Below are 12868 nucleotides of genomic sequence, written 5' to 3'. Positions count from 1 at the left end.
TGGGAAATAGCACTTGCAAGTGGACCCTATGCATGGGATGGAGTCAAAATTCAGAGATGGCGGTGGGTGGATAAGGCCGGAAATCGCTTAACTATTTTGCACATTTTGGAGCAATTCTAGCAACACTTGGGGGGGGGGAGCAATGCAAATATGCAAGTCAGAAGCAAAAATAAGTAAAATAAATGTGGGGCTGGACTCCCTTCATAGAGAGGGTTGCAGAATTTAGGGGGGGGCAAGCCCTTCCCTTCCTCTTTTGTCGTTGCCCCCCCCTTCCCCAAATGCACACACTGTTCCCTCGGACAATCCAGCCGGCATCCTCTCCTCTCCTGAGCTCCTTCGTTTCCCAAATTCTTGGCAGCCTTTCTATATAAACAGCTTATTTTTAGCCGGAGGTTAACAGTGCAAGAGCTGGCGGCCCACTTTCCCACAGCCGTGGAGGGAAGTGGGTGTGGGGCCGCGTCCGAGGAAGAGGAGGAAAAGCGGTGGGGACGGGTGCTAGAATGTGCGTTGGCCGCAGTTTGGGGTTCTGTGGGGAGGGAGGCGAGGAAACCTGGGAGCAGGCAGTTTTCAAGCCCTGAGCCCCACCTTTAGCTGAACATTCGCAATTTGGGGGCTGTGTCTTAATTTTTTGACCATATACTGTATTTTTCGCTCCGTAAGACGCACTTTCCCCCTCTTAAAATCTAAGGGGAAATGTCTGTGCGTCTTATGGAGTGAATGTGTGGTCCCTGGGGCTGGGGGGGGGGACCCGGGCTTCCCTCGCAGAGGCACATTTTTTTCTCTTGAATCCCCCCCCCGAAGGTAGGTGCCCCTTATGGTCAGGTGTGCTTTACGGTCAGGTGTGCCTTATGGAGCGAAAAATACGGTAGGTTGCGAACTCACTTTAGCTCCAGCTGAAATGCAGTTTTTTTTACTCCCCACCCACCAGTTGGAGACCAGACCTCCGGGGATGGGTCACACTCAGGGTGGATTTGATTTAAATCAAATTGATTTAAATCACAATTTTAATCACTAGTCAGTAAGACTTGATTTAAATTATATATTTTTTTATAGAAAGACTCATTCTTGCTGGTATAATCTTAATATTTACAACCAGATGGAGGTTTCATTTTTGGAAGAATAAATTTTCAGAGTAGTTTTTGCAGTTGCATCAAAAATTACTGAAGTGGTTATGCTATTAGAAATACATAGATAATGATGAAATTATTGTGAGGTTTAATAAGTTAACTGTTTGGACAACTTTTCTGCTGTACTTTATTGGAAGGAGGAAATCATTTCCTTAACAACAATTTAAACAATTTGTTTAACTAAAACAACAACATTATAGCGTATGTATCCATGTTTGTTAACTGATGTGGTTAAACAATAAAAACAGACTGAGTTTTAGCACACATGAAAAACTTAAAAACAAATCCTTATTTCCTGATGAATAGCTTTTGGACTATAATGTAGCTTAAATAGAAAACTAGAAATATTTTGTCTCCAAAAGCATTTTATTTAAAAAATCCAATTTAAATAAAAATAATCCAATTTAAAAATCTGATATATAAAAGTTGATTTTTATTCACCCTGGTCACACTCAGGTTGATGCTTCCATCTCTTTAGCTCAGAGGTGCATAAAGCCCTGAAGTAAAGCAAATGTGGCCCTTCAAGGCTCTCTGTTTGGCCCTCAGCACCTCCCCCTTGCAGCCACACCCAGTCTCTCCAGAACACAGTCCTCACCAGCCCCAGAATATTGCCTGACTAGAATATTTCCTTGCACTCAGAGGGGCATAGAAACTAGCCTACGTGGAAAAGTTTGAGCGTTTGCATTTGTTGCTCCACCCACACTTGCCTGCGGCCCCCAGAAGCTCAGCAAGGCCCTGCTTGACCCGTTCTGTCGTCCTGCAGGTCTCTGCCAGTGTCCGAAGAAACGCACAGTCTTATCACGGAGAAGAAGAGCGGGAGACTGCAAGGAGAACCCGATGCTATCGTGAAAGGTGGGGTCTTAACGCAGCGCGACTCCCTGAGCAGAATCGGGGCTCCTTGGTTTTGCTTGGGTTTTCATTATTCCTGCCGACGCAGCCCAGCCTTTTTGAGCAGGGGGGTTCCCAGTCATTTGGAGGAGTGGCAGCGTTCGTGTCGAAGGGGTGAAAAGCGTGGTACTTGCATTACAAGTTGCGCTAAATTAAAGAGCAGCCACAAAGCGTTTAGGGAACGCGGGTGGCGCTGTGGGTTAAACCACAGAGCCTAGGACTTGCCGATCAGAAGGTCGGCGGTTCGAATCCCCACGACGGGGTGAGCTCTTGTTGCTCAGTCCCAGCTCCTGCCAACCTAGCAGTTCGAAAGCACGTCAAAGTGCAAGTAGATAAATAGGTACCACTCCGGCGGGAAGGTAAACAGTGTTTCCGTGCGCTGCCCTGGTTCGCCAGAAGCGGCTTAGTCATGCTGGCCACACGACCCAGAAGCTGTACGCCGGCTCCCTCGGCCAATAAAGCGAGATGTGCGCCGCAACCCCAGAGTCAGCCACGAGTGGACCTAATGGTCAGGGGTCCCTTTACCTTTTTGCTATTCCTTCTCCTACATAGATGGGCTACCTTCCCAGGTTGACCAGCCCTATCTGCCCCATTTGTAGAAGCAGAAAGAGAGCCAATGCGTTGTTGGGGTGGGGGTCAACGTGAGCACAGGCTCCACCTCACCATCTTTCTATTGCCTCTTCCAGGCTGGCTGCAACGGGAGGTCCGGGGAGGTATAAAGACCCCTTGGCTGCGTCCTCGCAAGTACTGGTTTGTGCTGACGGAGGATTCCCTCGACTACTATAGCGGGTGTGAGGTGACGGCCCGGTGCCTTGGTTCGCTCGTCCTCACCAGTCTCTGTTCTGTGCTTTGGCCTGACAAGCAGACCTACAAGGAGACAGGTAAAGAATGTGCCTGGCTGTGGAGTGGGAGCCCGGCAGCCGGAGCTCCCTTGCTTGGGTATCGAGCCTTTTAGCACAGGGTTGGAGAACCTCAGATCCAAATGTGGCCCTCTGAACCCTTTCCTCTGGCCCTTGGGATTCTCCTCAGACCACGCCCTCTTCAACGTGGGGGGTGGGGTAGGAACCAACAACGTTTCTGTCCGGATTTTCACTTTTTGAAATATGGCAAACCGGCTGGAATGTGACCTTGATCTGTAGCAATGCCTCTAACTTGTTTGGGTGGAGGTGTGCGTGTTGTGTGTAGAAACTGGCCTTTTGTGTGCATTTTGTGCGGCTGGAGTGCAGCCTTCTGTACAAAGGGAAGAATCGTGGCTATTGCTCTGCCCGTTCCTGCCCTGCCCACTGCTGGCACCCCTGGCCCGTGAGGAAATGTGGCCTTTGAGCCGAAGGAGGTTCCCAACTCCTGTTTCAGCTTTCTTTGATTGATTGATTGATTGATTATATGCCGCCCATCAGACTGGGTTGCCGCAGCCACTCTGGGCGGCTTCCGGCAAATGAAAACATCAAACACAGTAAAACGTCAAACATTAAAAACTTCCCTTTGCGGGGCTGCCCTCGCATGCTTCCTAAAAGTCGGATAGTCGTTTATTTCCTTGACATTTGAGGGCAGCGCGCTCCACAGGGTGGGCGCAACGACCGAGAAGGCCCTTCTTCTTTTTGCTACCTCGGTCTGAAAGCTGCTTTTCTGCAATAGAAATACATTGCATTCAAAATGTAAAAAACATAAAAACATATTTATGTAAAAACATAAATTAAACCACAGAACCTTGGGGATTTTTAAAATATGGAAAAACTTAAAGGGAAAGCTTCAGGAAATTTTTAAACTTCGGAGAAGTGTTCATGAGACAAAGGGCTCCTAAGTTTGAAAGGATAGATATAGATATAAAAGCATAGCCTCTCTGTGACCTGTGTTGCTGTCATGAGGAATCCGAAGCCTTTTCTCTTCCTACTTCCCTCATTTCTGTGTCCCTTCCAGGGCTATATCTGCTACTAATGCTAATAGATACAGTGGTGCCTTGCAAGACGAAAAGAATCCATTCTGTGATTCTCTTCTTCTAGCGGTTTTTTCGTCTTGCGAAGCAAGCCCATTGGCGGATTAGCGCTATTAGCGGCTTTTATCGGCTTATCGGATCAGCTGATAAGCGGCTTAGCGGCTTAGAAAAAGGGGGGAAATGGGGGGGAAACCAGCAGGAACTCACAAGACATTGTCGTCTTGCGGAGCAAGGCCATAGGAGATTCGTTTTGCGAAGCACCTCCAAAACGGAAAACTCTTTCGTCTAGCGAGTTTTCCGTCTTGCGAGGCATTCATCTTGCGGGGCACCACTATATAGATCTATAGCTGTATATCTATATGGTGTGTAAATTAAGGCCTGTACACTTCCTGCTTCATCCTAGGGTATGTGTATATTTTTGGGTTGCCATATGTCCGGAATTTTTCAGACATCGCTGGGATTCAGCCGTTGGAAACAGTGTCCGGGTGGAAATTGCTTAAATGTCCGGGAAAGTCCGGGCTTATGGCAACCCCTGTTGGAAGTGTAGATCAGGGCTTACTGGGCATGGGCTGGATCACTCCCGCGGAGATCATGGGCCGGACCAATGCAGTGTAGCGCCGGAAATCGCTTTTGCGTGTGCCCAGATGCCGAAAATCGCAATTTCCAGTGTCTGGGCATGCGCAGAAGCGATTTCCAGAGCAGTGGAAGAGAGTCCCCATGCTGCGCCGCGCCGGTTTAACGCAGCGTGTGGGGACTTGCCGACTGGACAGCTTGGTTCGGGGGCGGCTCATGGGCTAGTTAAGCGACCCTCATGGGCCGCTTCCGGCCAATGGGCCTTAGGTTGCCGACCTCTGGTGTAGATTCTGGCCAATTTCCTTAAAAATAGCTCAAAAGCATCCTTTTCTGGTTTTGTTTTAGAGTTTACAAAAAAAAAATTAAATAGGAGGTGAGAAACTTTTGTGTCCAGATTTTCACTTTTTGAAATATGGCAGCCCTAGTATATTTATAGGGCCGTGGGTGGCGCCGTGGTCTAAACCACAGGGCCTAGGACTTGCCGATCGGAAGGTCGGCGGTTCGAACCCCGTGACAGGGTGAGCTCCCGTTGCTCGGTCCCTGCTCCTGCCAACCTAGCAGTTTGAAAGCACGTCAAAGTGCAAGTAGATAAATAGGTACCATTCCGGTGGGAAGGTAAACAGTGTTTCCGTGCGCTGCTCTGGTTCGCCAGAAGCAGCTTAGTCATGCTGGCCACATGACCCGGAAGCTGTCTGCGGACAAACGCCGGCTCCCTCGGCATTTAGAGCAAGATGAGCACGCAACCTCAGAGTTGTCCGCGACTGGACCTAATGGTCCTTTAACTTTACTAGTATATTTATACCTGTGTATACGTGTGTGTGTGTTTCTATTAATCACATGCTGATACTCCCTTCTCTCTCCCTTCTTCGCAGGATACTGGGCAGTGACTGTTTTTGGCCGAAAGCACTGCTACCGCCTCTACACAGAGCACTTAAACGAAGCTGTGCATTGGGTTTGCGCCCTTCAGAAGGTCATCATCAGCAAGCCCCCCGTGCAGACCCCGACGCAACTCCTCATGTGTGACATTGAGGTGAGTGGGGGGGCAGGAAGGGAATGGGCGTGATGCGAGACCCAGGACACACCCGCGGAGGCTGCGAATGGGCCAAGCCACTGGGAAGCCCTTGGAGCTGAGAGGGCAGTTGCAGAAATGCATAATGAGCGCACCCGGCGGTTTCCTCCCTTAAATGAAGGGAGCGGCAACTGCACACACAGCATTTCTCACTCCTTTAAGGTCATGCCGCTGGTTTGGGCTGCCATTTTTGCACGCTTTAATTCTTATTCATAACTGCTTTAAGAGCGTCTGCAATGTTACAGGCTTGACGGGTTGTTTAAACATCTTTTTTATAATTACTATTTTTCCTGCCGGCTCACCTCTGTTGTAAAATAATTTTTATTTGATTTTAGAAAATAGATGAAAGTCAATTAAAAATCCATACACAGTGGTACCTCGGGTTACATACGCTTCAGGTTACAGACTCCGCTAACCCAGAAATAGTGCTTCAGGTTAAGAACTTTGCTTCAGGATGAGAACAGAAATTGCGCAGCAGCAGGAGGCCCCATTAGCTAAAGTGGTGCTTCAGGTTAAGAACGGACCTCCGGAATAAATTAAGTACTTAACCTGAGGTGCCACTGTAAAGAGATTGCTCTAAATCTCACGACTCCCCCTCCACCATCCCCTCTATGGGTCCTAATATTTACACCTGCATATCAATCCATTATCCACATTTTTTATCCATCTAAATCAGGCATCCTCAACCTTCGGCTCTCCAGATGTTTTGGACTACAGTTCCCATCATCCCTGACCACCGGTCCTGTTAGTTAGGGATCATGGGAGTTGTAGGCCAAAACATCTGGAGGGCCGAGGTTGGGGATGCCTGATCTAAATTGTCCATAGTTTCTGTTGCCTTTCAAGTGTGATTAGAATCCTGATAATGTTTTCACCTCTTTACAATGGTCTCCCGAATAAATTATAAATTTTCCCCATTCTTTTTTTAAAGTTCTTGTCCTCTTGGTTCCTGAGCTTTCCACTTCATTTTGCCATTTCAGCATAGTCCCATCAACTTGGTTTGTCACTCTTCCCTGGTCGGGATTGTTTCTTCTTTCCATCTGTGGGCTAATAACATAAACATATTTATTATTATTATTATTATTATTATTATTATTATTATTATTATTATTATTATTATTTATATCCCACTCTGGGCTGCTTCCAACCCAATATTAAAAACAATACAGCGTCAGACATTAAAAACTTCCCTAAACAGGGCCTAAATTTAACGATCTAAGCCTCGGGGCAGGGGCCTGGTTTCTGTCAGAGAGGCTAATTAAACAAACGACCAATTAATATTGTTGCGGGTAGGAGTGGAGAGCTAGGCCCGTTCCTTATTGCTGACGTGCCCAAAAGTGTTAAGTTGCAGCATCTGCCCCGAGGATTTGCAATGTGAAATGCAAACAGGTTTCGTGCCCGGTGCCCACGCGCACCTGGTTAGCCACCTTTGGCGAGGGCAGCCCCTTCATGGTGGCAGCAGGTATTTGCACGCAGGTTTCCTAAAGCAGCTCTTCTGGGAAGGTGCTCTTGTCGACACCGCAGCAGTTCCCAGACTACAATCAGTAGCTCTAGAAATTCTGCAGGCAGAAAAATGGCTCAACTGACAGATAGGTTAAGGGGAAATACAAAACAATCATTTACTCAAAAAATGGGATATGTTCAAGAAATACCTACAAAAATATAATAATATAACATCTATGGTAGTGTTTGAATGACCCTTGTGTAAGGTAAAGGTAAAGGGACCCCTGACCATTAGGTCCAGTCATGGCCGACTCTGGGGTTGTGGCGCTCATCTCGCTTTACTGGCCGAGGGAGCCGGCGTACAGCTACCGGGTCATGTGGCCAGCATGACTAAGCCGCTTCTGGCAAACCAGAGCAGCGCATGGAAACGCCGTTTACCTTCCCGCTGGAGCGGTACCTATTTATCTACTTGCCCTTTGACGTGCTTTCGAACTGCTAGGTTGGCAGGAGCAGGGACCGAGCAACGGGAGCTCACCCCGTCACTGGGATTCGAACCGCCGACCTTCTGATCGGCAAGTCCTAGGCTCTGGTTTAACCCACAGCGCCACCCGCGTCCCTTTGTGTAAATTAAATATTAATAAATTACGAAAAATGGTACGATACGTTACAAGAAAGTATTAGAAAATATATTAAGAGTAAGGTAATAAGTATAAGTACATTCAATATTGTAAATGTAAAGTACATTAGGAAATGATGGGAAGTCTATCTTAACATAGTTTAGTTTATTTGATTCTACTTTGGTTTATTTTTGTTTAGTTAGAAAGTATAATAAAAGAGCACGTATAAGTATAAATATTTAATGGTAAAATCATTTAAGGTTATTATTATTATTATTATCATCATAATCATCACTATTACCTTTGTATGTGAATATAAGATCATGTATGATATCCATGGATTTCAGTAGATAATAATAATAATAATAATAATAATAATAATAATAATAATAATAATAATAGAAATTCTTCGGGCAGGGTGGACCTGTAAGTCAGCAAAAGCCTTCTGGGAAATGATTTATAGTGACCTAAAAAAATGTTTAAAATAACTTTCATTAAAAAACCAAAGGCTTTTCTATTAGGTATAGTAGCAGAAGAGATAGCAAAAGAGGGAAAAGGTCCTATTTATGTACGCGGTGATAGCGGCAAGAATGTTATATGCCCAGGGATGGAAGGAAGAAAGGAAGAACCCCATCGAAAGAAGAATGGATATTGAAACTGATGGATTATGCCGAAATGGCAAAACTGACCAGGAAGATTATATACACCAAGAGCACACAAAAATTAGAAATGAATGGATTAACTTTATAAGAATATATGAAGGAGCATTGCAAACATTTAAAAACCTTAGCAGGATTGGATTAGCACTTGTAATATAATTTGATAAAGGGTATTGAAAAAGGAGACCTAATAGATTGGATAAAAGTATTTAGTCACAGAAAAGAGAAGAGATAATTACTGGAAACCAGGGAGAGGAGTGGGGGGAAGTCCGGGGGTCAGAAGAACCCCTATAAAAATATCGAATTTGTTATTGATTCATGCAATTCGCTTTTTTTCTTTCTCCTCATCCCAGGAGAACCGTAACAGCCCAGAAATCCTGGATCAGATTTATCAAAATAACCCCATCCTGTGCTACACGGCTGGCCCAATCTACGCGCCTCTGCTACCCTTCCCGTATGCAGGTGGGTGACCGCTTCCTTGCACGTGGGTCAGCATTGTCCTAAAATTGATGGCTTCAGTCCTTGGGCACCACGTGCCGTTGGCTGTACAATCCCAAGAAGTTCAGCAATTGGTGGTACGTGTCTCAGGACCGCAATACCTCAAGGACCGCCTCTTCCCATATGAACCTACAGTGGTGCCTCGCAAGACAAAAAGAATCCGTTCTGTGATTCTCTTCGTCTAGCGGTTTTTTTGTCTTGTGAAGCAAGCCCATTGACGGATTAGAGGACTAGCGCTATTAGCGGCTTTTAGCGGCTTATCAGCTTATTGGATCAGCTGTCTTAGAAAAAGGGGGGGGAACCCGCAGGAACTCGCAAGACCTTTTCGTCTTGCGAAGCAAGCCCATAGGAGATTCGTTTTGCGAAGCACCTCCAAAACGGAAAACTCTTTCGCCTAGTGAGTTTTCCGTCTTGCGAGGCATTCGTCTTGCGGGCACCACTGTACCCGGTCCCTGAGTTCATCTTCTGAGGCCCTCCTTCGTGTGTCTCCTCCTCAAGAGGTCCAGAGCATGGAAACACGAGAACGCGCCTTCTCTGCAGTGGCTCCCCATCTGTGGAATACTCTCCCCAGGGAAGTTCGTCTGGCGCCTTCATTATACACCTTTAGGTGCCATGCAAAAACGTTCCTTTTTAACCAGGCCTTTGGTTGATCTTAGACGCGGGTGGCGCTGTGGGTTAAACCACAGAGCATAGGACTTGCCGATCAGAAGGTCGGCGGTTCGAATCCCCGCGAAGGGGTGAGCATTTCCGTGCGCTGCTCTGGTTCGCCAGAAGCGGCTTAGTCATGCTGGCCACATGACCTGGAAGCTGTACGCCGGTCAGTAAAGCGAGATGAGCGCTGCAGCCCCAGAGTCGGCCATGACTGGACCTAACGGTCAGGGGTCCCTTTACCTTTACCTTTTTTGGTTGATCTTAGTGACATCTAATACCCTTTTAGAATGTGGCTCTTTTGGGGGTTTTTTATTGGGCTATTGTTTTTAATTTGATTTTATATACAGTGGTACCTTGGTTCTCCAACTTAACCCATTTTGGAAGTCCGTTCCAAAACCAAAGCGTTCCAAAACCAAGGCGCACTTTCCCATAGAAAGTAAGGCAAAATGGATGAATCCGTTCCAGACTTTTAAAAACAACGCCTGAAACAGCAATTTAACGTTAATTTTACCATCTAACGAGACCCTTGATCCATGAAATGAAAGCAGTAAACCATGTACTGCAGTCACACAATCAATCAGTAGCTGAACTGGGTTCCTCACAGTCACAAAAACAAAACAAAAAGAGCCGCAAAAACAAAAACACAATATGAATAGCAAAAACAGACCGACCTCAGCAAAACACTCAAAACGGAAGTCTGGCCCTCGAATTGGAAGTGCAACACTCAAAACTGAGCATGTTCGGCTTCCAAAAAAAGTTGGCAAACCGGAACACTTCCGAGTTTGCAGCGTTTGGGTTCCAAGTTGTTTGAGTGCCAAGGCGTTTGAGAACCAAGGTACCACTGTATTACCATTTTCTTTGTCATCGGCCCTGAGACCTCCAGGTATAGGGCGGTGTCTAAATCCAATAACCAATAATGGATCCTGAGTGCACAGCTTATTTCTCCCGGTGTCTCTGCAGCTCCCGGTGGCCAGGGCTACGCGGGGATCCGTGACGAAGCTGTCAAGCTGTTCCACTCGCTGCAGCAGCTGGAGGGGCTGCGGGAGCCAGTCCTTCTCATGCAGGGGGTGCTGCAGACGTGCCACGACCTCCCCGCCCTGGTGGACGAGATCTACTGCCAGCTGGTGAAGCAGACCACAGAGCCCCCAGCGCCGGGTGCAGCCGCGGACCTGCGCTACTGGCAGCTGCTTGCTTGCATGAGCTGCACCTTCAGGCCGTCGCTTCCTGTCCTGTGCTACTTGCAGTTGCATCTCCAGCGGTGAGCCCTGGGGCAAAGGGAAATTGGGGTGTGTGTATGTATGGGGTGCGTGTATTGCCTTGCTCACCATCATCAGGCAGAGAGGCCAGAGATTATGGAATCGTGGAGTTGGAAAGGACCCCAGGGTTCACCTAACTCAACCCCCTGCGAGGCAGGAAACTTTTCCCCCAAATTTTTTTTATTGATTTTCCAAAACCTTTAAACAAACATACATACATACATTTTAATTGTACTTAATCCAATCTTAGTAACATTGTTAAGTGACTTCCTCAAATCCCCCTGGCTGAATTTCAGTGTATATCATTGTAACAGTTTTCCAAAACCAATTTTCTCATTGTTGTTGTTTAGTCGTTTAGTCGTGTCCGACTGTAATGGGTATGGGGTTGCTCATGCGTAAGTTGCCGCCTCTCCTGGTTATGTTGCCTTGTTAAACCTTTCTGTCTGGACAGCCCTTCAATTTGTGGCTGCCTCAGTCGCTAGCAGAATCCGTCAGTGCGCGTTTCTTAAATCTTTTCCAACATAAAAGTTGTTTGACACCCAGTCTCCTCCTACTCTCTCTGCGCGGAAGTCTTCTGCGCAGGGAAGGCGTGGGTAGCGGAGGACCCGTGCTCTCCCCGCTGGTGTCCGGTGAAGAGTCCTGGAGCCCTCTCGCCGATTCCCCCATCAGCCCCTCTATATCCCTGGTGTTGCGCTGATTGGCTTCCCCATCTGCGGAGCTGCCTCTCCCCCTGCTGGGCCCTTCTCCAGCATCATTTGAGAGCCTTCCCTCCGCCTCTAGCTCTGATGTCAGTTCCCTGACACCGACTCTTCGTGACCCCCTGGACCAGAGCACGCCAGGCACTTCTGTCTTCCACTGCCTCCCGCAGTTTTGTCAAACTCACGCTGGTAGCTTCGAGAACACTGTCCAACCATCTTGTCCTCTGTCGTCCCCTTCTCCTTGTGCCCTCCATCTTTCCCAACATCAGGGTCTTTTCCAGGGAGTCTTCTCTTCTCATGAGGTGGCCAAAGTGTTGGAGCCTCAGCTTCAGGATCTGTCCTTCCAGTGAGCACTCAGGGCTGATTTCCTTCAGAATGGATAGGTTTGATCTTCTTGCAGTCCATGGGACTCTCCAGAGTCTCCTCCAGCACCAGAATTCAAAAGCATCAATTCTTCGGCGATCAGCCTTCTTTATGGTCCGGCTCTCACTTAACATCTTTCTTTCTTTTCATTTTAACTTTAAACATGTTATTCTCTAACATTACATATTTAAATCCTAAGCCTATCTGGTATATGCAAGTTTTTCCAATTAACTTATCTTAACATATTTAACTAGTCTTTGAATTTCATTCATTCCTCCTGTTTGTGGATAGGGGTGTGGAGTGCTGAGCAACGTTCTCAGGTGTGGGTTCCCTAATGCCGGTGTTTCCCTGGTCCCAGCAGGACAGAGAACCAGTTCCCAGGCTCGGAGGCGACTTGGTACGGCCGCTTCATCGCAGAGGCCCTTCACAAGACCAAGGGGCGAGAGTGCGTCCCTTCGCTGGAGGAGATTGCGGGGCTGATGGGGCGCCAGGAGACCGAGTGCGGTGTGCATTGCCCTAGCATCGCCACCTGCCATGTGGCCGTCACCTCCCAGACCACAGTCCAGGAGGTGAGCAGAAGCCCTGGGGCTGAATGGCGAGGGTGGGTGGTGGGCAGGGGCCAGTTCGGGTGAAATTCCTACCTGTGGGGCTTGCAGGTTGCCAACAGGAAGCTGTGGCTAAACTTGCGGATGATATTGGTGGTGTTTACTTGGGAGAGGGGGTTTGCGGGTGGCGCTGTGGGTTAAACCACTGAGCCTAGGGCTTGCCGATCAGAAGGTTGGCGGTTCAAATCCCCGTGATGGGGTGAGCTCCCGTTGCTCAGTCTCTGCTCCTGCCAACATAGCAGTTTGAAAGCACTGGTACCACTCCGGCGGGAAGGTAAATGGCGTTTCCGTGTGCTGCTCTGGTTTGCCAGAAGCGGCTTAGTCATGCTGGCCACTAATAATAATAATAATAATAATAATAATAATAATAATAATAATAATAAATTTATACCCTGCCTATCTGGCTGGGCTTCCCCAGCCACTCTGGGCGGCTTCCAGAAAAATATTAAAATACATCAAACATTAAAAGCCCTAAACAGGGCTGCCTTCAG

At 47.5% G+C, this 12868-nt stretch overlaps 1 protein-coding gene and 1 long non-coding RNA gene across 4 annotated transcripts in view; both read left to right on the top strand.

Moving 5' to 3' along the window:
- Positions 1-12868, top strand: part of LOC309516450 — a 94195-nt gene that overhangs the window by 75465 nt on the left and 5862 nt on the right. The window lies entirely within an intron of this gene.
- Positions 1-12868, top strand: part of PLEKHH3 (pleckstrin homology, MyTH4 and FERM domain containing H3) — a 39496-nt gene that overhangs the window by 20766 nt on the left and 5862 nt on the right. For all 3 annotated transcript variants that reach the window (XM_082194906.1, XM_082194905.1, XM_082194904.1), the window contains exons 3-8: positions 1891-1979; positions 2702-2896; positions 5394-5551; positions 8660-8768; positions 10416-10713; positions 12134-12341. In XM_082194906.1, the coding sequence (XP_082051032.1) occupies positions 1891-1979; positions 2702-2896; positions 5394-5551; positions 8660-8768; positions 10416-10713; positions 12134-12341 (1057 nt within the window). The remainder of the gene's footprint in view (positions 1-1890; positions 1980-2701; positions 2897-5393; positions 5552-8659; positions 8769-10415; positions 10714-12133; positions 12342-12868) is intronic.

The sequence above is a fragment of the Podarcis vaucheri genome (genome assembly GCF_965113315.1).
Source record: "Podarcis vaucheri genome assembly, chromosome: 13".
Taxonomy (NCBI): Eukaryota; Metazoa; Chordata; class Lepidosauria; order Squamata; family Lacertidae; genus Podarcis; species Podarcis vaucheri.
This window is presented reverse-complemented; position numbering and strand designations above follow the sequence as displayed.